This window comes from Cucumis melo, chromosome 6 (genome assembly GCF_025177605.1).
Source record: "Cucumis melo cultivar AY chromosome 6, USDA_Cmelo_AY_1.0, whole genome shotgun sequence".
NCBI classification, from domain to species: Eukaryota; Viridiplantae; Streptophyta; class Magnoliopsida; order Cucurbitales; family Cucurbitaceae; genus Cucumis; species Cucumis melo.
The window spans coordinates 425,841-445,760 of record NC_066862.1 but is presented as its reverse complement, the minus strand read 5'-3'; the positions used below and the strand labels follow the sequence as shown (position 1 = coordinate 445,760).

The window sequence follows — 19,920 nt, the reverse complement described above, 5'->3', positions numbered from 1 at the left end:
CAAATGCTTTCCCTTTATTTGCACTCAAATATCCATTCCATCCCCTTAAAATAAATAAAACCCCATTAACTATCTATGAACCTAATTTCGAAATATAATGGTATGTTATTCTGTAATATATATATATAGAGAGAGGTGTAAAAATGAACCCTTTTAATTTCCTACTTGAACCCTTTTAATTTCCATTTTGGGATAATTTTCGTAATTAAAAAATGATCAAATATTTTATTTTAAAGACATTGGAAATGGAACAGAGTTGAATCCACTGGAGTTACAAAGTACTGTTACTCTTATTTGGTGCCTCCTCAGTCCTGGAAGCGGAACCAGCTGGGTTCAAGATCGAGAATGACCGAGGAGCTGACTGACACCCGAACACTCCCTCCAATGGAGCTGGACTTGAATGCCTTCATTCACGCACACCTATCCAGCGGCGACGACGACGACGACGACCTATCATTCCCTCACCGTAGCATCGACGAGATTCTGAACGATTCCAGTTCTTCCACCTCATCTTCGCCATCATCTTCTCCCCATTCTCCGCCTTCCCGCGGCCGTCGTAACATCGTCGCAGGGAACGGCGGGGTCTCCGCTTCTCCTTCCACATCACCGTTTAAGTCCCTGTTAGAGGAAACAATAAAGGATTCTGAAGCCCCCAGAAACAACCCATGGAACGAGAAGTCAGCTCAATCGAAACCAGGTAAGGTCTCTCATTCCAAGATTGGTGAATTAACAGACGATCCGTTTCGAAGAGGATCTCGTCCATTGCCATCGTTGTTTGGTGCGGTTAGATCGAATGCGAAACCTGGGGCGGCACTTGCCGCAGCTGCTGCGGCTTCTCGGTCCACGCCAGCCCCGCACGCTGCAGCTATCAAGTCGAGGAGGGCAGGATATGGGAACATGGCTCTCGACGATGACGAGCTGGCTTCCTCTTCTGCTGTTGATTCAGAGTTTTTATCTGACAGTTTATATCACACTAACATTCATTTAAAGGAGTCTGGTGAAAACTCAATTTCAGTGGTCGACAGGATTACTGATTATCAGGTTGCATCTAGGGACGTCAGTGAATTGTGGGATAGAAACAACATTCGAGACAGTGTCCCACATAATGATGAGTTTCGTATGACTGAAGACATGGAATTCGAAGCAGAACCGAGTTCTGTGGATGATGTGAATTTCAACGAGAGCCTTACTACTGTACCGCCAGCGGAAACCAACGACAGAAGCTTGCTTGGTCCTGCTGAGAAAAATGTTTGTTCGACGGATGCACATCCAACAGAATTGGATGTCGATGAATCAAATGAAGGGGCTATTCCGCGTTCTACCGAACCTGACGACGAGGGAAGTGCCGTGGGCTATGGGAGCCCGGAGTTGGAAACTCAAGATTTCGAGAAATATCACCAACCGTCAAAAGATACGGAAGTGGATCTTGCCATTGAGGACCCCAGTATAGTGAACGATATCATTGAATCGGGGGAAACAACCGAGCAGCTGGACAACCTTCAAATTGGTAAACATCCAGAAACGATGCCCGTGTCCTCAACTAATCCACTCGAATTGGCTGAAGAAATTGAAAAGAAGCAGGCTTTCACTGCACTGCATTGGGAAGAAGGCGTTGCCGCCCAACCAATGAGGCTTGAAGGTATTAAGGGGGTCACAACGACTTTGGGGTACTTCGACATTCAAGCTGACAATAGTATTTCAAGAACTATTTCATCACATTCATTCAGGCGTGAACATGGTTTTCCCCAAGTCCTGGCTGTTCATGCGAATTATATTGCAGTTGGAATGTCAAAGGGAAGTATTGTTGTGGTGGCTAGTAAATACTCAGCTCAAAATGGTGACAACATGGATGCGAAGGTCAACATTGTACCTATTCAATATGTAGTTTCTTTCTTGGGGCATCTGTTGTCTGAGTTTCTTTTTTTCTACTTAGAACTTAGATGAATATGAGAGATCTATGGAGCTATGACCATGATTGCATGTTTGATATATTGTTCAATAGCACCAACTAATAGATGCAAGTAGTGTATTTGATTGCATTTATTTTTCTCATTCTCCATTCGTACTGAAATGGGTCTCTTGAATGTTACGTTCAGTTTTTGCGCACACACTTTAACGAAATGTTAGAGATATTAAAAAATCTTGTGCGAGACTTGAAATTCTTCGTGCTTATATAAGTGATTTGAAGCTATGGTCAGGATTTTCCTTTCCAGCAATGCTATAAGTTCCCAGTCATTTAGAAAACTGCATTACAACCATGATTTAAGTTTTCATAATATGTACACAACCTTACTTGAACATGATCAGTTTTATTAGTTTGCAGAATCACTGTTATTCCCCATGTAACATCTTACTTAGTTGGAAACCCTTTCTATAGAAGGGTGCTTCTTGATGCTCAAGGTAATAAAAATATCTCATCCAGGAGAAAACAAGCCTCTTCATTAAATATGTAGTTTCTTTCTTGGTGCACGATCCTTCTTAATGCGTCTTTTTTTATACGGAAACAAGCCTATTGAGGAAAAGGGTTTCTAGTGCATTAAGAAGGGTGCTTATCCAGGAGGAACCCGCCACTTCAGGTGTACTTTGGGTCAATAACACATGCTATTTGGGTAATGCAGTAGGTGGTGGCTTAAATCTTCTTATTTTTTGATATCCATGAAAGAACCCTCTACTTTCAGGTGTATTTTGGGTCAATAACACATGCTATTTGGGTATGCAGTAGGTGGTGGCTTAAATCTTTTTTTTTTTTTTAATATCCATGAAAGAACCCTAACTAGGTTGGCAAATAGAGGAATTATTCCGTTTGAAATTCCAATGGTCTCTCGTGAAAAAGGAGCCAACAATGAGGGAGATAGCCATCTCATATGCTGGGATAACATTTGCTAATCTGTTAATAAAGGAAACCGAGTGTCAATATTTTGGGAAAAAAGGAACTATAATTTGCTAGGTAAATGGAAGTTGTGTTTATTTTTTATTAGGGATGTTTTATGCTGTATATTAACTGTTCTTTTTAAGACGAGGATTGCTGTATATTAACTGTTACCAATACAGAACTAAACTCGAAGTTGGTTTTAAGTATTACTCAAGCACTATGCATCACAAGGCTACATTTTGAAATGTTGTGAGGCCGTGAGAAACGATATTTTTTATGGTAGGCAGTGGGAACCAAGTTTATTTATTAAGTACTTGGACCGACCTAGATGTTTGTTTTCTGAAGCTGTTTTGGACCTTTGGCTACCATTTAGGGAATTGTGAAGGCTGTATAATTGGAGATAGAAGGCATGAATGAACATGTGTTTCTTTTACCCTCTACAATTCAGTTAGCAAACGCCAGTACTAGATTTTTTCCCTTTTGGTTTTACACCACTTCTCTCTTCCCTAGTTTTGGAAGGATTAAACACCTCAACGTAGTGCCTCAAATGCCTTTTGGCTCACTGGTAGTATATTCTCTGCAAAAGGTTCATTGAAGTTCAAATTCACTCTCTCCACACACCCAAGATATTACTGAAGATTTGACTTGAGCTCTCTAGTAGAGAACTTGGAGGAGGGAAAAAGAAAGGAGAGAGTTGTAACTCTTGATGAATTTTGGGACATTATTTAGTTTTTGCTTCGATTTGGTATATTTTGTCAAATTCTTTTCTAATTATAGTGTTTAAGTTTTAATGATTGCTACCAATTGCCATGCCTTTTTCTGTCTCTTGGTGGAGGCTGGATGCTTTATCTTTTTCTTTTTACATCCTTCATTGTCTGGTGAAAGTCTCTAGTTTATTTTTGGAACAAATAAAGAAGAGTTTTTTATTGTTAAAAAAAGCTCGATATCATCTTTTCAAACCAAGCTGGGAAACTGGCTTCTTCATTTATTATTTTTGTATTTTACTGACACGATCCTAGATCATCTTTGTTAGTCTCAGTCTTTTGGTTACTCCTCCATTTATTAAGACATTTTAATATTATGAATTACACTATTGGATATAGATGATACTGCTTGGATCACAAGGAGATAAATCAACTGCACCAGTAACATCTCTATGCTTTAGTCAGCAAGCGGACCTGCTTCTTGCTGGTTACAGTGATGGTCATATTACAGTCTGGGATGTTTTGAGGGCATCGGCTGCAAAGGTTATTTCTGGAGAACACACGTCACCAGTTGTTCATTCACTGTTCCTTGGACAGGAGGCTCAGGTTACTCGACAATTTAAAGCAGTTACTGGTGATAGCAAGGGTCTGGTTTTGTTACATACGTTCTCAGTGGTTCCTTTGCTAAATAGATTCTCCATTAAAACTCAGGTAGAAAATTAATTACAGCATCAAGTTAATTATATTGGTTCTGTTGCCATTAGAATGATCTTAATTTTGTTGGTTTTTGCAATTAAAATGTTTATTTTGTAAGGGTTCCTGGCACCGAAGAAATTAATTGTTCTGAATTGTGATCTGGTGTTAATTTACTGAATTAGTGTCTTCTTGATGGGCAAAAAACGGGGACTGTTCTATCAGCTTCGGCACTTCTTTTGAATGAACTCGTTGGAAGTTCATTGCCACCAACTCTTTCAAATGTCGCAGTTTCAACCAGCAGTATTGGGAGCATGATGGGAGGGGTTGTTGGAGGAGATTCAGGCTGGAAACTCTTCAACGAAGGTTCATCTTTGGTTGAAGAAGGAGTTGTCATATTTGCTACCCATCAAACTGCTCTAGTGGTAGGGACCCTTGATAATAGTGCAACTCTATCTTTATATTTTTAATAATTGAATGTTCTGATATTTTTACGTAACCTGTTCTGGAACTTCTTGAATTCACTTGAGATTTTATCAGGTAAGATTGAGTCCCTCTGTGGAAGTGTATGCTCAGCTCTCTAAGCCAGATGGAATTCGGGAAGGTTCTATGCCTTACACTGCCTGGAAATGTTCACAGTCTTTTGGTAAGAATTTACTGCCCTTAAAATGATCACGACATCAATCATTTGTGAAATGAACATAGTATTATACACTGCCTGGAAATGTTTACAGTCTTTTGGTAAGAATTTACTGCCCTTAAAATGATCACAACATCAATCATTTGTGAAAGGAACATAGTATTTGTTTCATATCAGAAAAAGAATATACTACTTGTAAAAGTTCAAAATTGATTTGATGAGTGGCCTGGATCACATTTTTGAAGTGATATTTCAATTCATCATCTTATAAGGTTTTACAAGCCAAAGAGTTACGAAAACATCTCCCTCATCACAAACCATGGAAAAAGAAATAGTTAGAAAGAACATTTGTAGGCGCTATCTTCTCCAACCATACTCCATTCATTTTTTTTTTCTGCAACTCTTTGGCTTGTAAAACCTTATAATTTCATCAAGTCAATGAAAATTTCTGTTTATAAATAAAGTATTTGAGCATTTAGTTTTTATTTCTGGCCTTAAGATTTAAATTATGGCAGAAACTTCATCTTCTGAAGCAGTAGAAAGGGTTTCGTTGCTTGCAATTGCCTGGGACAAAATGGTTCAGGTAGCAAAATTGGTGAAAACAGAGCTTAAAGTATGTGGCAACTGGTACCTCGAGAGTGCAGCCATAGGTGTTGTCTGGTTAGATGACCAGGTAATTTTTTAAAGGTTGATTGTTCTTATCAAGAGGAAAAAAAAAGATAAAAGAAGAAGGTTGATTTATTGTTTCTAAATTTGTCCTAACTACAACTGCTAGTTTTCTTAATAGTTCAGTGCAGCTGCGAAAGGTTACTATGATGTTGGGTTTGGTGCTTATTTTCAGTTTGAAACATAGTACCTAGGAGCAGAAAAATTAGGGATTTATAGATACAACAAAAAGCATCATATTACATTTAATAAGATCCGTTTGGTTTTTTTTTTAACGAAAACAAGTCCCTTTGTTAGTGATAATGAGACTAAAGCTCAAAGGACAAAAGTATTCCACTAAGAGCGAAAAGAACTAAGGGCGAAAACAAGCTAAAACTTAAACAAAGACTATGATCGGGCAACATAAATATGATGGAAACCTAAAAAAAAACTTGAACTGAAAATAATGATCTAATCAAAGCCACTCAAAGACAATACATTAGTAGAAAGCTAAATACAAAGAAAAACTCAAACTCTCTCTCAAAATTAGCCAACTCGAATCTAAAATCTTGCACACCCAAATCTTCAAGATCAGTTTGGTTCTTATTGAAAATGAAAAAGTAGAGTTCCAGTTTTAACTGGAGGCTTCATCCATATTTTCTACCTGTAGCAAGGATTTAAACGTTTGCATCAAGATTTGACCAGAAGTTCTATAAACTTTACAGGTTCTTGTCATTCTCACAGTAACAGGACAACTCTTCTTATTTGAGAAGGACGGAACTATGATTCACCAGACAAGTGTATTTGCAGATGGGTTTGTTAAGGAAGATTTCATTGCATATCACACCCACTTTGCTAATGTTTTGGGCCACCCTGAGAAGGCGTATCACAATTGTGTGGCTGTTAGAGGAGCTTCTATATATGTATTGGGACCTACGCATCTTGTTATTTCCCGTCTCCTTCCATGGAAGGAGCGGGTTCAGGTTCTACGGAAAGCAGGGGACTGGATGAGTGCCCTTAGCATGGCAATAACCATTTATGATGGCCATGCTCATGGTGTTATTGATCTCCCCAGGTCGTTGGAATCTTTGCAGGAGTTGGTAATGCCCTTTCTGATTGAGTTGCTGTTATCATATGTGGACGAGGTGTTTTCATATATATCAGTGGCTTTCTGTAACCAAATTGAAAAGAATGAAAAACTGGATGATGTGACGAGTGAAAGGGATTCTGCACATTCTGAAATAAAAGAGCAATACAATCGTGTTGGTGGAGTTGCCGTTGAGTTTTGTGTCCACATCTCTAGGACTGACATTCTCTTTGATGAAATTTTCTCCAAATTTGTGGGGGTTCAACAAAGAGGTATTGCACGCATAACTTAACTTCATATTAACTGTTTCGTTGTAGGTTGTTGGGAGTTCAAATTAGCATGCATTCATTCTACTAATTGCTTCATTACGTTAGTGGCTAGATGATGAAATTCAATTAGGGTTTCAAATATCTATGACTAGACCAATTATGGTTAGAGTGAAAGGAGTCTTCCGAAGAAGGAGAGTGCCAATATGGTTAATGAATTTACAAGGAAATTGGATGGTTTTTTGTGGAGTTCTTTGAGAAATCAGGAGGCCTTTTAAGGAGGTGGTCCTTGGTTAAGTTTTCAGTGGTAGAAATTTTTTAGGGTTTAGGCTCTCGTTCATATGGCTTCGTGGAATGAAGTTTCTGTGGCACATTTTGTCTTTGTTGTCATACTATTTTGTTGCATCTTAGTGCTATTTTTCTTTATTTGTTGTTTTCTCCATCCTTGTTCTAGTCTTCAATCACTGGGTTGCAAACCTTTGCTCAAATCATAGTTGGTTGTTTATTTAACTATTCATTCCTTATCGTTATAATAACTTACAGTTAAAGAATTATGATCTGGTCTGTCGATGTTTCACAATTTTTAATGAAAAGTATTATTTCTTCCAAAGAAAGAATGATCCTGTTCTGAATGCTCGACGGAAGCATGAATATTCTTCTGTCATATGAGCTTAATACTTTCTTCCATTTGAAGGATGCAAATTTTTGCAATTTTTTTTCCTTCAGTGAAAATTCACTTTCCGGGTGCACTTGATAAAATAAATGGGTTAATGATGATTCATTCTTTTCTCAGATTTGTGGATTACACTTTTGTTGCTTCTTGAAGTGCTTTGTCTTATTTTCTTCTCTGTCGTGGTTACACACACACACACACACATCTTGATAAGAAACATAGATTCCTTCATTCCATAGAAATGTGAAATTACAAAAAGATGGGTATTCACTTCTTTTATTGTTTTAGATACATTTTTGGAGCTTCTAGAACCATATATTTTAAAGGACATGCTTGGATCGCTGCCCCCAGAGGTATTGATTAACAATGTAATAATTTTCTTCCATTAAAAGAACAAAGGTCAACTGATAGTATTTTTTGGTTTCTTTCAGATTATGCAAGCTTTGGTAGAGCATTACAGCCACAAAGGATGGTTGCAGCGTGTAGAACAGTGTGTTCTTCACATGGATATTTCTTCCTTAGATTTTAATCAGGTTTTTACCACCTAATCTTTTCTAACGTAATTTTGTAGTCATCCAATTTTCTTTTATTTTCTGCGTGTGTTTTATTTATTTATTTATTTATATAATTTTAAAATGTATTTTGTCTAATTTTTACCATGTATGCATGATCAAGTCACCAATTTGTGTGGTTACAAGAATTTAAAATAATAAATGATGTTACTAGGCATAAGAATGATACCAAATACCAAGAATGTGGAGTGCTTTTATTTTTCCAGCTTGATTTTTATCGTTGTTCTTTATTATACTGTTTTTGTTCTCTACTCTTTGCTTTGGTTTTATTTCCCTTGTTTTAAACTCTTTATTAGTCATGACCTAGTTAAGGCTTAAAAATTTTGCTTTTGCTCTGGTTGTTCTGGATATGATGAGGTCACCAAGAGAGTGTCAACCTATTTGAGATGTTCGGGTGCGATTGCAGATCCCTATTATTATTATTATTGTAAGCTTTTATATAATCCTCTTATACTTTGAGCTTCTGTCTCATTTTGGGTATTAACAAAGGGACTCATTTTTGTTCCAAAAGAAAAGTACCAAAAAAGCACCACCACCACAGGCACGTTGAGAAAAAAGGGAAAGAAAAAACTGGAAGCACTTGCCCAGGAGACGGTTAAATGCATCTGTCAACCTTTTCTTTAGTCACCCTAGAGATCCGTAACAAATGGACAAAAGCCATACAACAATGAAACTCTAGGGTACCACCTAAATTTAGGTATGAGCAGGTCATATTTCAGTCACTAACACGGATAATACCATTTGCAAATTGAACATAGGAAAGGTAGACTTAACTCCTTGTCTTTATGATTTTTCTTAAATAAGAAACAATTTTGTTGTTGGATAAAATTATATGGGAGAGGAATAAAGATTCCTCAAGCGAAATGAAGAAGATGAGTTAACGGGAACAAGGTTTTTTAGTTTTCCTTCCTGGATCATCAATACTTCGTCATGGTTATAGAAACAAAATGGATTTGCAAAAAATCTTCCTGGTTAACTCTGCCGAATAGTTTGAACTCGCTTCTTGGCTGGACAATTATCAATATGGCAAAGGTTGGACTCCTCGCGTTGGGCTGTTCTTTGGTACACCCGTGTATGTCTTTCATGCTTTGTAGTGAAACATTGGTTATCAATTAAAGAAATATTGGAAAAGGTGGGAAAGTAGGGTTGCCAGATCTATGGGATCTTCTTTATTAAAATTCACTGGTACTTTGTACTTTAATTTTTAAAATTATTGTTATACCTTGTACATTGAGCTTTTGTCTCATTTCATCATCTTAATGAAGAGACCTTTTACTTTCCAGGAAAAAAAAAGAACTATTTTCATACCTTGTACCTCTTTTCTTCTTCAGGTTGTTAGGTTATGCCGGGATCATGGATTGTATAGTGCATTGGTATATCTTTTCAACAAAGGATTAGATGATTTCAGGACGCCTTTAGAGGAGCTGTTAGCAGTGCTGCGAACCAGTAAGAGCAAACATGCTTCTTCCCTTGGGTATGATACATTGGTTACATCTTTTTATTTAATTATTATATTGCATGTGTTTATAGCTATACTTTATTCATATTATTATTAATTATCTGTTGTGAGTGTCATAATCTTGTGTGTTAGCTACAACCTATATCGTATAAATCCTTTTCATATGGATATGGACATGCTTTGGGGGGGGGGGGGGGGGGGGGGGGGGGGGTTGAGCCATCTCCCTGTGCATGGTCACCACGGTTGGCAAGAAATTTAGTTATATTAATACTTTAACAATTGACACTCACACTTGAGATATTGGAAATCCCAAAATGTGGAAATCAGTATCTGTTGCTATTTTGGACCTACTAGTGCCTTCTTTGGAGTTTGGTTACACTATTTCCTTAAAGCATCCTTGTATATCAAACTGCATTGATTGGTTGGTTGGTTGTTATTGGGAGCTTCAATAGTGGCTATAAAACTTCTCAACTTCTTTTTATCTTCACCTTAATAGAGGTTTCGTTTATTTAAAACCCCATCGGTTTCAAGCTTTGTAATTTTTGCTCAATGGCCCTTTCAGTTTGATATCTTCTCAACTCATGCCACATATTCGGGGAGGTCAGATTCTCCAAAAAATTATTTGGTTGAGGGGAGTTTCACATATCTTATAGAAGCATTCTTGGAGCCATTAGAGAGAGTTCTTAAAGGAGTGGGGGGAACTCTAATCTTCAATGATACAGAAGTAGGTTTCAGATTTTCCAGTCCTTGTCGATGTTGAAGCTCTTCCTCTCAATGGTAAAGAAGGGCTTGGGCAGTGGATGATGTTCCATTCCATGGGTATGTAGGTTTGCCTGCTGGTTCAAGGGAAGGGACAACTCAGAAGATAGGGTGGTGGTATTGAGAGGGGGGGAGAAGGCCATTATTTGTACATTTTGCTTCAGAATTATGGTTTGAGTGGAATGAACAAATTTTTAGGATAAAAGTGAACATTGACTGGAGCATTTTGGCATTGCTAAGCTCTAGGCTTGGCGCTCTCATTTTAATTTATTTGTCTTATTCTAATTGTGATATATGTATTAATTAGAATGCTTTTTGTTCACTCCTTTTCTTGCATTTCTTCTGCATTTTTCCTTTCTAAGAGTTTGCATCTTGAGTATATTATCCTTTTCGTTAATCAATGAAATGTTTGTGTTTATTCAAGAAAACATGTTCATCTTGGAAGGAGCTTGGATTGTAACTTGGATTCTGTTTACTCGATGATGATTTGATTCTAATCTTTGTGTATTATTCCTTTTCTCCAAAAACTAATTTGTGCGTATTGATTGAAGTACAATTATTTTTCCTCCACAGGTACAAGACACTAGTTTATTTGAAGTATTGCTTTTCAGGACTTGCTTTTCCACCAGGTATCAGTGAAGCTGTTGTAGGTTTAGTATTTCATGTACCCCTATACACCCCCAAAATTAACTATATTTTTTGCAGTTCGTTTCTGTATATTTAATGAATTGAAAATCTGCTTTTGCTATGTTCTTTCTTCTATTTGACTTGTACAAGTATATTTGAACTGATGAGAAGCATTAAGTTTTTTTTCTTTTTTCAGGCCAAGGAACTCTTGCTCATTCACGCGTCCAATCGCTTAGAGATGAACTACTACAGTTTTTGTTGGAGAATTCTGATGCAGTGGATACAAGATCGATTTCAAATAAATCATCTGAAGTTGGATGTTTAAATCTGTATCATCTTTTAGAGTTGGATACTGAAGCCACTTTAGATGTTTTGAGATGTGCTTTTGTTGAAGTTGAATTCCTCAAAACGAATTCTTCTCTAGATGGCCCAGTTGATGCAATTATGGAGCTACAAGACGAAAAGAACTCAATTTCTGGAAGAAAGAACTTTCTCATTCAGAATGTAGTGGATGCTCTTGTTCATGTTCTCGGTAAGGCTATCTGTGAAACAGATGAGTCCCCAGATGGTGATAATATTACATTGGTTGACGATTGGCCTTCAAAGAAAGAGCTAATTCATTTGTTCGACTTTATTGCCACTTACGTTGCTTGTGGAAAGGCTACAGTCTCTAAAGATGTGGTTGGTCAGATTTTGGAACACCTGATATCCAATACCCATATTCCAGAAACATCTGATTTTCTGCCTCGTGTTACTGCAAATAGCGTACATTCAAGAAAAAGGGAAAAGCAAGTACTCTCCCTACTGGAGGTGGTACCAGAGACCCATTGGAATCCGTCTTCTGTGTTAAGGATGTGTGAGAAAGCACAATTTTTCCAGGTACTTTTGCCATATTCTTCTCTTTTCTAGTCATAGGAATCAGATTCCAGGAAAGTAATGAAATATGCAAAAAGTGATCGAAAAACTTTTACTTTCAACCTAGATTGCAGTCCTTATTTGTTTTTCTATCCCTAGCCATGGAGTGTCTGGTCCTCATGGGCTTTAGGCTGTTATTTTTTTTTTTTTAGAGAAGAAACACTTCATTGAATAAATGAAATAAGGGGTATTCTCAAACACCTAAAGGTGATTACAATAAAGATTTCCAATAGGAAACTAAGATAGGAAGGCTCAAATGATTAAAAGGTCCAAAGGAGTAATGTAAAGATAATCAACTATTTTTGCATATGAACAAGATGATTGCAAAAGGATCTAGATTTGAGACTAGACAAAGAAGAATGAAATGAAATAGAAAGGCAAAGCTCGTCGAGGCTTCTACATTTATAGTTTCCATATTCACTTACATGGCTTGTTCCTTTTTATGCTTTTCGGTTTGTGGGTCCGATACTATTGTGTTTGATCATACTCTATCTTTCATGTTTTTATAGGTTTGTGGCCTGATTCATAGCATCGGATGTCAGTATTCATCAGCTTTGGACAGCTATATGAAAGATGTAGGCGAACCCATTCACGCCTTCGCCTTTATCAACAGAGCATTACTGAAGCTCAGCAATTCTGAACAAACTGAATTTCGGGCAGTGGTCATTTCTCGAATACCAGAGCTTTTCAACTTGAACAGGTTACACAATTATCTTTTATGAAGTTATCTTGCATCTTCAATTTTTTTAGAAGGAAACATGATTTTTCATTGATATAATGAAAAGAGGCTAATGCTCAAATTACGATAAGACATAATAATCCAAGTAAACTAGAAGAAAAGGAGATGAGCAAATGACCTATATAGCTCCACTAGGTTGACACACTCTTAGCACTTAGATCATATCACAATTTTTTTTTATGGAAAGGAAGCAAGTCAATTAATATAATGAGACAACTGCAAAGTACATCAGGGTTGTAGAAGGAGCAAAATAGAAAGAACCTAAGGATCAAGAGGCACAATCAGACATCTTAACTAGGTTGATCACACCTCTCAAGAGAGTTATACAAAGAGAGCAATAAAGAAGTTGTAATCGAGGGAGTCCTAGGGAAATCGGGAGCACACCCGGACATCTCAACTAGGTCGACACCCCCTTAGCGCCAAGCATCATTACCCAAAAAAACATAAAGGCAAAAAACCCACGAACGAAAAATAATAATAACGTCCAGCCTTTTACAAGGGTCTAGAAAAACAGGAAAAACATGACCAGAAAAAACAGAAAAAGACCCAATGAAACAATCTCAAATTTAAAAACTTAAGAAAGGCCGATCCTTCAAAACTTCAAGGCTTCAAACTGTGAAATCTGCAATGCAGTGGATCTGGTGCAGCAACGGCTAGTCTTGATTGAGAAAAGCATCCCAATTGAGGCAAATATCTTGAATTGAATAATCAACAAACTCCTTTTTTAAGGAATACCAAGCTACAGCATTAAGATCTACTGCATGCATAATTTCTGCCCTTTGTCTTGCTTTATCATGGAAGATACGTTGATTTCCCTTGAACCATAATTCTGTGAGTAAAGCTTTAGACAAATTTTCCCATATGATGCAAGATAATTCTTATATGTTATTTTGTGTTCTTTCCAACAATGATTATGAACTAAAAGTTGAAATGATTTGATTTTAAACTTTGTGAGGCCATTTAAAAGTCAAGATGAAATATTTGCTTCAGAAGACACCTATATAGATTCATTGTGATAATAAAGTTGTCATTTGTATAGCTCATTATCTAGTTCTACATGGTAGAACTTATCTTCCTACATCACAACAACTTGCTGGTATATTGACAAAAAGATTTTCAAAGAAACAATTTGATAGATAGATTGACAAGTTAGCGATGGAAGATACTTTTAAACCATCTTGAGGGGGAGTGTGTAAATATTAATGGTTAGATATATTTTCTTTTTTGTTTTTATTCTTTTCCATATTTGTAATAGGTTTTTCTCATCAGATAAGAGAACCTAAATTACACATACCACTCATATCAATACATTTTTTACCCTCTCAACATTAAGAAAAAATTCTCAACATATCCGATTCTTTGCAGAGGGGCAACATTCTTCTTGGTCATTGATCATTTCAACGATGATGTTTCAAACATCCTCTTGCAGCTTCGTAATCATCCAAGAAGCCTATTTCTGTACTTAAAAACTCTCATTGAGGTTCACCTATCTGGAAGCCTGGACTTCTCTTGCTTAAAGAAAGATGATAATCTTGGAGTCAACTATTCAACTAAAGGACTGGATGATTACTTGAAAAAGCTTTCTGATTTCCCTAAATATCTGTCTAACAATCCTGTTGATGTGACTGATGATATAATTGAGCTTTATGTGGAGGTATGCATTTACTTAGTTCAAGCACAAAGTCGATAGTTACATATTTAAACCTGTTCTTTCACTCGATGGATAATGGTTGTTGTGGGATGCTGTCCTATGTGATTTGTAGCTACTTTGTCAGCATGAACGTGAATCCGTTCTCAAGTTTTTGGAGACTTTTGATAGCTATCATGTGGAGCATTGTTTGCGCCTCTGCCAACAATATGAAGTTATTGATGCTGCAGCATTCTTGTTGGAGAGGGTTGGTGATGTTGGTAGTGCTCTTTTCTTAACACTTTCTAGCCTTGACAAAAAATTTCATGACCTAGAGGCTGCTGTGGGAGCTATTGTTTCAAATGGTGCTTCAAGTGGTTCTAGTGATTCACAACACTTCGACTCTGTTTTGAAATTGCAAGAGGTTTGTAGGTTAAACTTCTGAAACGTGAAAATGAAATTTCTTTGTTTTCATGTAGAAGCTTTGTTGCTGGCAGCTCATGTTTTCTCCGATCATTCTTATGCAGGTGAACACTGTCGAGGTTTTGTTGCATGCTTGTATTGGACTGTGTCAGCGAAACACTCCTCGTTTGAACTGTGAGGAGTCTGAGACACTTTGGTTCAAATTACTTGACTCGTGAGTTATTATCTGGCTTTTCTTTTTTTTTTTGTATAAGAAAATTTTTTAAAATGAAAATAAGAAACAGGTGAAATTACAAAATGATGGTGAAATTAGTGAGAAGTTTTGTATATTGTTCAATATGTATGTATGTATATGATGGAGAAAAACTCAATTCGGAGGGAATTATAAAGAAATTGTTCTGTTGGACTATAAGAGAAGAGTGGCTATAGTTTCTAAGTAGAAAATTTCAGATGAGAGAGTAGGGAGGAACTAGGGAGAGAGTAAGCACAGTGAGGTAGAGAAGTTCTAGGACATTGCGTATGGAACTTTGAGTTTGAGTAGGTGTTAGACGGTGCTGGGGGGGGGGGGGGGGGGGGCATCAGGTACAGAAAAGGTGGAAGCTCTCAAAATATTCCTTAGCTTGTTATTCTCTTCATTTTCAATGGAGAAGTTCTGTCAATTTCCTTTGGAGTTTCTCATGGGTGTTAATGCCAACAGTGGGCTAAGTTCCCAAATGAAGAAATTTACCTTCTTCCAGTTTTGTTTTGGAATGTATATAAGATGCTACGATCATTTGATCCACAGGAAGTGAGATCCAAAGAGAAATTTTGTTGAGATAGTACTAACTTTTCAAGTTTCCACCTGTAAATATCATCATGCAGAGAGATTTGAGAGATATGAAAGAGGGTAGCTAGCATGTTGATAAATCCCAGATGCCGCTCTCACTGCTAACGAATTTATTGATGAACGAGAAAGGAAAAAGACGAAAGGGATGTTTAATCATATGCTTTTGGATACATTTGTGTGTGAGCGCCTCTATTCCTATGTGTTTACTGCTTCCATCTTAAATCTTAATTGGAAAGATATAGGAACCACTGTCCTTCGATAAATTTATTCTGCAACTGGGTAGTCCCTAAGCAAAACTTCGGTGAAAAAGTATGCATGGTGCCGTGAATTTATAAATTAAATTCGGTTCTCAGTTTGTGATAGACTTTTTTCTTTCAATTGGCAGGTTTTGTGAGCCTTTAATTGATTCTTATAATCATAGAACTGCTTCTTTTGAAAAAAATCAAGTTCAATTCTTGAACGAGCCATCAAGTTCACAAAAGGATAAAGAGGCGAACATAGTTACATGGAGGATTTTGAAGTCCAATAAAGCTGCTCATATATTAAGGAAGTTGTTCTCTCAATTTATCAGAGAGATAGTTGAGGGGATGATGGGATATGTTCATCTTCCAACTATCATGTCCCGACTTCTATATGATAACGGAAGTCAAGAATTTGGCGATTTTAAACTTACCATACTTGGGATGCTTGGGACTTTTGGCTTTGAAAGAAGAATTCTGGTATGTTATTCATTCCTTCAGTCTTGCACTTACAATGGTATGTTCAGGGTGCTTGGCATCTGGTTTATTCTTTTTCGACAAATAAATATCATCATTAAATTTTATGATTTAGTTTCTATTATTAAGTTTTTCTTTATCAAGTTTTTGAGTTTGTATTCTTAAAATGTTATATGGTAAAGGAATAAGGGTCTTGATTTGAAAATAATTGTAGGGTGTTTAGTTGAGGCTTGGCTACTCATATATGGATTTAATTGAAAACAAAACATAGCTGTTCAAGGTGAAGGTCTGGGAGATATGCACGGTTCTTTGAGGCTTGAGTTCAGTTTTCTGACCATGTGGAATATGTGATCCTCAGACAGACCTCTTATTGTCTTATTTGATATTCATGAATGTCTGGTCCTTCCATGCACCTCAACTATTCTCATTAGGAAACTATTTAATTTTCTATTCAAGGTAACTTCTCAGATATTAAATTGTAGAAAGTTTCTTTGAGATGGAAACATGCTTGAAAGAATGAAAAGAGACCAATGCTTGAATTACAAAGAGACGTAATAAGAAAAATATATTAATTACAACCAAATATAGCTCGTTGATGGTTTTGACCAGAAAAATAAAGCAATTAAGAACAAAACAACCCAAAATGAGATAAAACCGTTCTTTGAATAACACTTCAAACACCACTGCAACAGAACTACAGAAGATACACAGGAAGCTCCAAGTGATGAGGCCAACTAATAGGAAATAAATCCAAGGGAGGGAAATCCAGTTGCAACTTCGGTAAAACTGATAATGCAACCAACAAGCATAAAACCAGAGGGAAGCAGATCAAAGATAACAAATGGAGAAACAAGGTGCCTTAAAAACGACCAATCCCATTAGATGAACGCCGCCAATAACTTTAAGAGAGGACACCCAAACCAGAAAAAACCATCCTTCGAATTAGCTAACTTGGAAGAAAGCTACCTTAAGATCTGAAAGTAGCAGAGAAAGTCCTTCAAGCAATCAAAAGACAGAAATTTAAAGAAGAGATTATCGTGTAGAAGTTTGTGCAAACAACATTTCAATATAAAAGACCCGAAATAAACAAACTACTGGTCCCAAAGACAAACCAACACATTCTTGAATGGGGTGCTTCTGAAAGAAAATTCCGAACCACTCACAGAGAAAAGAAAACCAAGGAAATTCTTTATTTTTTTATCACTTTGCTTAGGAGCTATAAAAGATGAAGGCTCTGTGCATGATTTTCAAGAGTGAGATTTGAATCCCACTCCCTTGTGATGTAAACTTTTTTAAAAAATAGCAGTAAAGAAAAATAAGCCTCCTACTTTAGTCGTCTTGATTTTCTCTAGGTTACTTGCATTCGCAGATGCTTTTGTTTCTTCAACACAAATTTTAGATATTCTTATCAAACAAATGGCACTTCTAGTGAACCTACTTCCCTCTCTAGTTGGTGACAGTTTTGTTGTTAATGACAAAATCTTTATTTTGACTTAAAGTCTTTTATTGGCCTGAAATGTTTGCATATGGGCACGTTAAAATCAGTGTCAAACTTTTACGCCTTTAAATAACTAATAAAGTTCCAATATAGCTAAATCATTGTTAGATCATTTAATTCTGTATTATTCACGATTTTGTTTAAACTCAAGAGTATTAAAAAATAATTTTCTGTTTGTTGAATTTTCTCTCAGAATGTTGTTCCGCTCAGTGTGACAAATCATGGGTAGTCACGGATTGCTTTGTTTAAATTCTGTTTATAAATTCTCTCTGTTTGAATGACTCGATGGCACCAAAGCCTAGGGAGTTATCATATCTTGTCTCAAAGAGCCAAAACCATTTATATGCCCTCAATGTCTTCCTTTTATTTTTCATTTAGAGTCCGTACATTGCATTCTAGGAGTATGCATCGTGGAAGTGTTCTAATACATATGAAGCTACAAATGTCTGGGAAATGCTGTGTGTATGCAATTCAAAACTTGCATTAAATAGAACATGGAGACTTGACTAATTTGCTACATTAGTTATTCAAATACTTTCCACCTCTTGTGAATTTGAAGTCTTTTAAAACTTGTTTAGGATACTGCCAAAGCATTGATAGAGGATGACTCGTTCTATACCATGAATTTATTGAAGAAAGGGGCGGCTCATGGATATGCTCCCCGAAGTGTTGTCTGTTGCATATGCAATCGCCTTCTTGTCAAAAGCTCATCAAGTTACAGAGTACGAGTTTTTAACTGTGGTCATGCAACTCATCTCCAATGCGAAGATCTTGAGAATGAGGCATCAGGCGGTGACTCCATATGCCCAATCTGTGTCCATAGCAATCAATCTCAAGGGTCTAAAAGCAAAGCACCTACCGAGTACAGTCTAGTGGATAGATTTTCATCAAGAACCCCATCATCATCGGGAGCTTCTGTTTCATATCCACAAGAAACAGATATACTGGAGCTCCCATACACTCTTCAGCAAATTCCACGGGTATTGTTTACGTCATACTAATGCAGTGACTAATATGTTCTGTTGCGAGCAACAGAACTAACTTATCTGAATCTGTTTGCTGCAGTTTGAGATTCTGACCAACTTACAGAAAAACCAAAGAGTTATAGACATAGAAAATGTGCCTCAACTGAGGCTCGCTCCACCAGCCGTCTACCATGACAAGGTCACAAAAGGATATCATCTCTTAGTAGGAGAAAGCAGCAGTGGAAGAGAAAAGGTAGAAAAGCTAAATAAGAGCAGGCAACTCACGGAGGTAAAAGTAAAGAGACCGTCCTCCCTTCGGTTCCCTCTAAAAGCCAGTCTATTTGGTGAGTTCTGTTTCTGAACCTCCTTATATGTTAGTCTTTCTGAGCTGTCAAATTCTGACGTGAAACGAAATACATATATACTCGTGTAGGAAAAGAAAAGATGACCAATTCTTGACATAGTATGGAGCGAAGCGACTATTTAGTTATAAACGAAAAGCAATATGGATGTATGTTTCCTCAAAGATTGGTGGCTTCCACATTCACTTCAAGTAGTAAGTTCGTAGTCCAGTTGACCGTGTGCTACAGTTGCAGTCCATGTGATTTTAACGAACTTGAGTTTTGAGTCCGGCAGTTCTGGAATGGAGTTGATCCACCACAGTTTTGTTTCACGGAAAGATTTGAAAATGGGAAGAATCCACAGTTCAGTCGGCTAGGCAAATACTCCTTTCCCTCCTTGAAAGGAAATCTTTGACGTTACTTCACAACCTGATGGTCATCTATCTCGTCAAAGGCAACTCCTTAATTTCAAATACTACCATTGCCTCTTCCCAAACCCAAAAATGTAGCTGCTAATTTGACAAATAGGAGTCATTATTTTGTTGATAAGATTACGTGAGGTGTAAATAAAAGATGAGGAAAATGAGCTTGGTTTTTTCCTCTAAAGAACAGAAGTAAACTAATTACGTTGTTTCTTTGTAAAGAGATTGTGGAGTCCGGAAAAAAATGGAGCAAATAAAGAAAGCTTAGAGAGAGTAATTATGTACCGGAATTAACATAAATTAAGTCTTCACTTTGAAGTACATGTAACTTTCAAATATTTTGAATTTTTGCACTTAAAATAGTCCATCTTTTTTAAAACTCAACACAATTAAAAGTTCGATTGAACAATCAGAATTGTGACTGTTAGAGTAGTTGCTTCATTAAAATTTA

The 19,920-nt window shown here is 36.8% G+C and overlaps 1 protein-coding gene across 1 annotated transcript; it reads left to right on the top strand.

Annotated features, from left to right (window-relative positions):
* The first annotated feature begins 183 nt into the window (after positions 1-183).
* On the top strand, positions 184-19,807 carry LOC103483112 (uncharacterized). The gene is made up of 19 exons (XM_008439558.3): positions 184-1,857; positions 3,976-4,287; positions 4,455-4,694; positions 4,810-4,915; positions 5,425-5,582; positions 6,280-6,913; positions 7,869-7,933; positions 8,012-8,113; positions 9,484-9,626; positions 10,944-10,999; positions 11,194-11,876; positions 12,422-12,612; positions 14,017-14,305; positions 14,415-14,702; positions 14,806-14,915; positions 15,913-16,246; positions 18,320-18,721; positions 18,807-19,050; positions 19,140-19,807. Exons 1-19 carry the CDS (start codon positions 346-348, stop codon positions 19,163-19,165), a joined length of 5,895 nt encoding a protein of 1,964 aa, XP_008437780.2. The 5' UTR covers positions 184-345; the 3' UTR covers positions 19,166-19,807.
* The last annotated feature ends 113 nt before the right edge of the window (positions 19,808-19,920 follow it).

What these genes read in the sequence shown, in the direction of transcription:
- LOC103483112 (XM_008439558.3), top strand. Translation starts at nt 346, where the DNA reads ATGACCGAGGAGCTGACTGACACCCGAACACTCCCTCCAATGGAGCTG. An exon ending in GAAATGTTCACAGTCTTTTG is followed by an intron (nt 4,916 to 5,424) that starts GTAAGAATTTAC and finishes AAATTATGGCAG; the next exon opens with AAACTTCATCTTCTGAAGCA. An exon ending in GCTTTGAAAGAAGAATTCTG is followed by an intron (nt 16,247 to 18,319) that starts GTATGTTATTCA and finishes AAACTTGTTTAG; the next exon opens with GATACTGCCAAAGCATTGAT.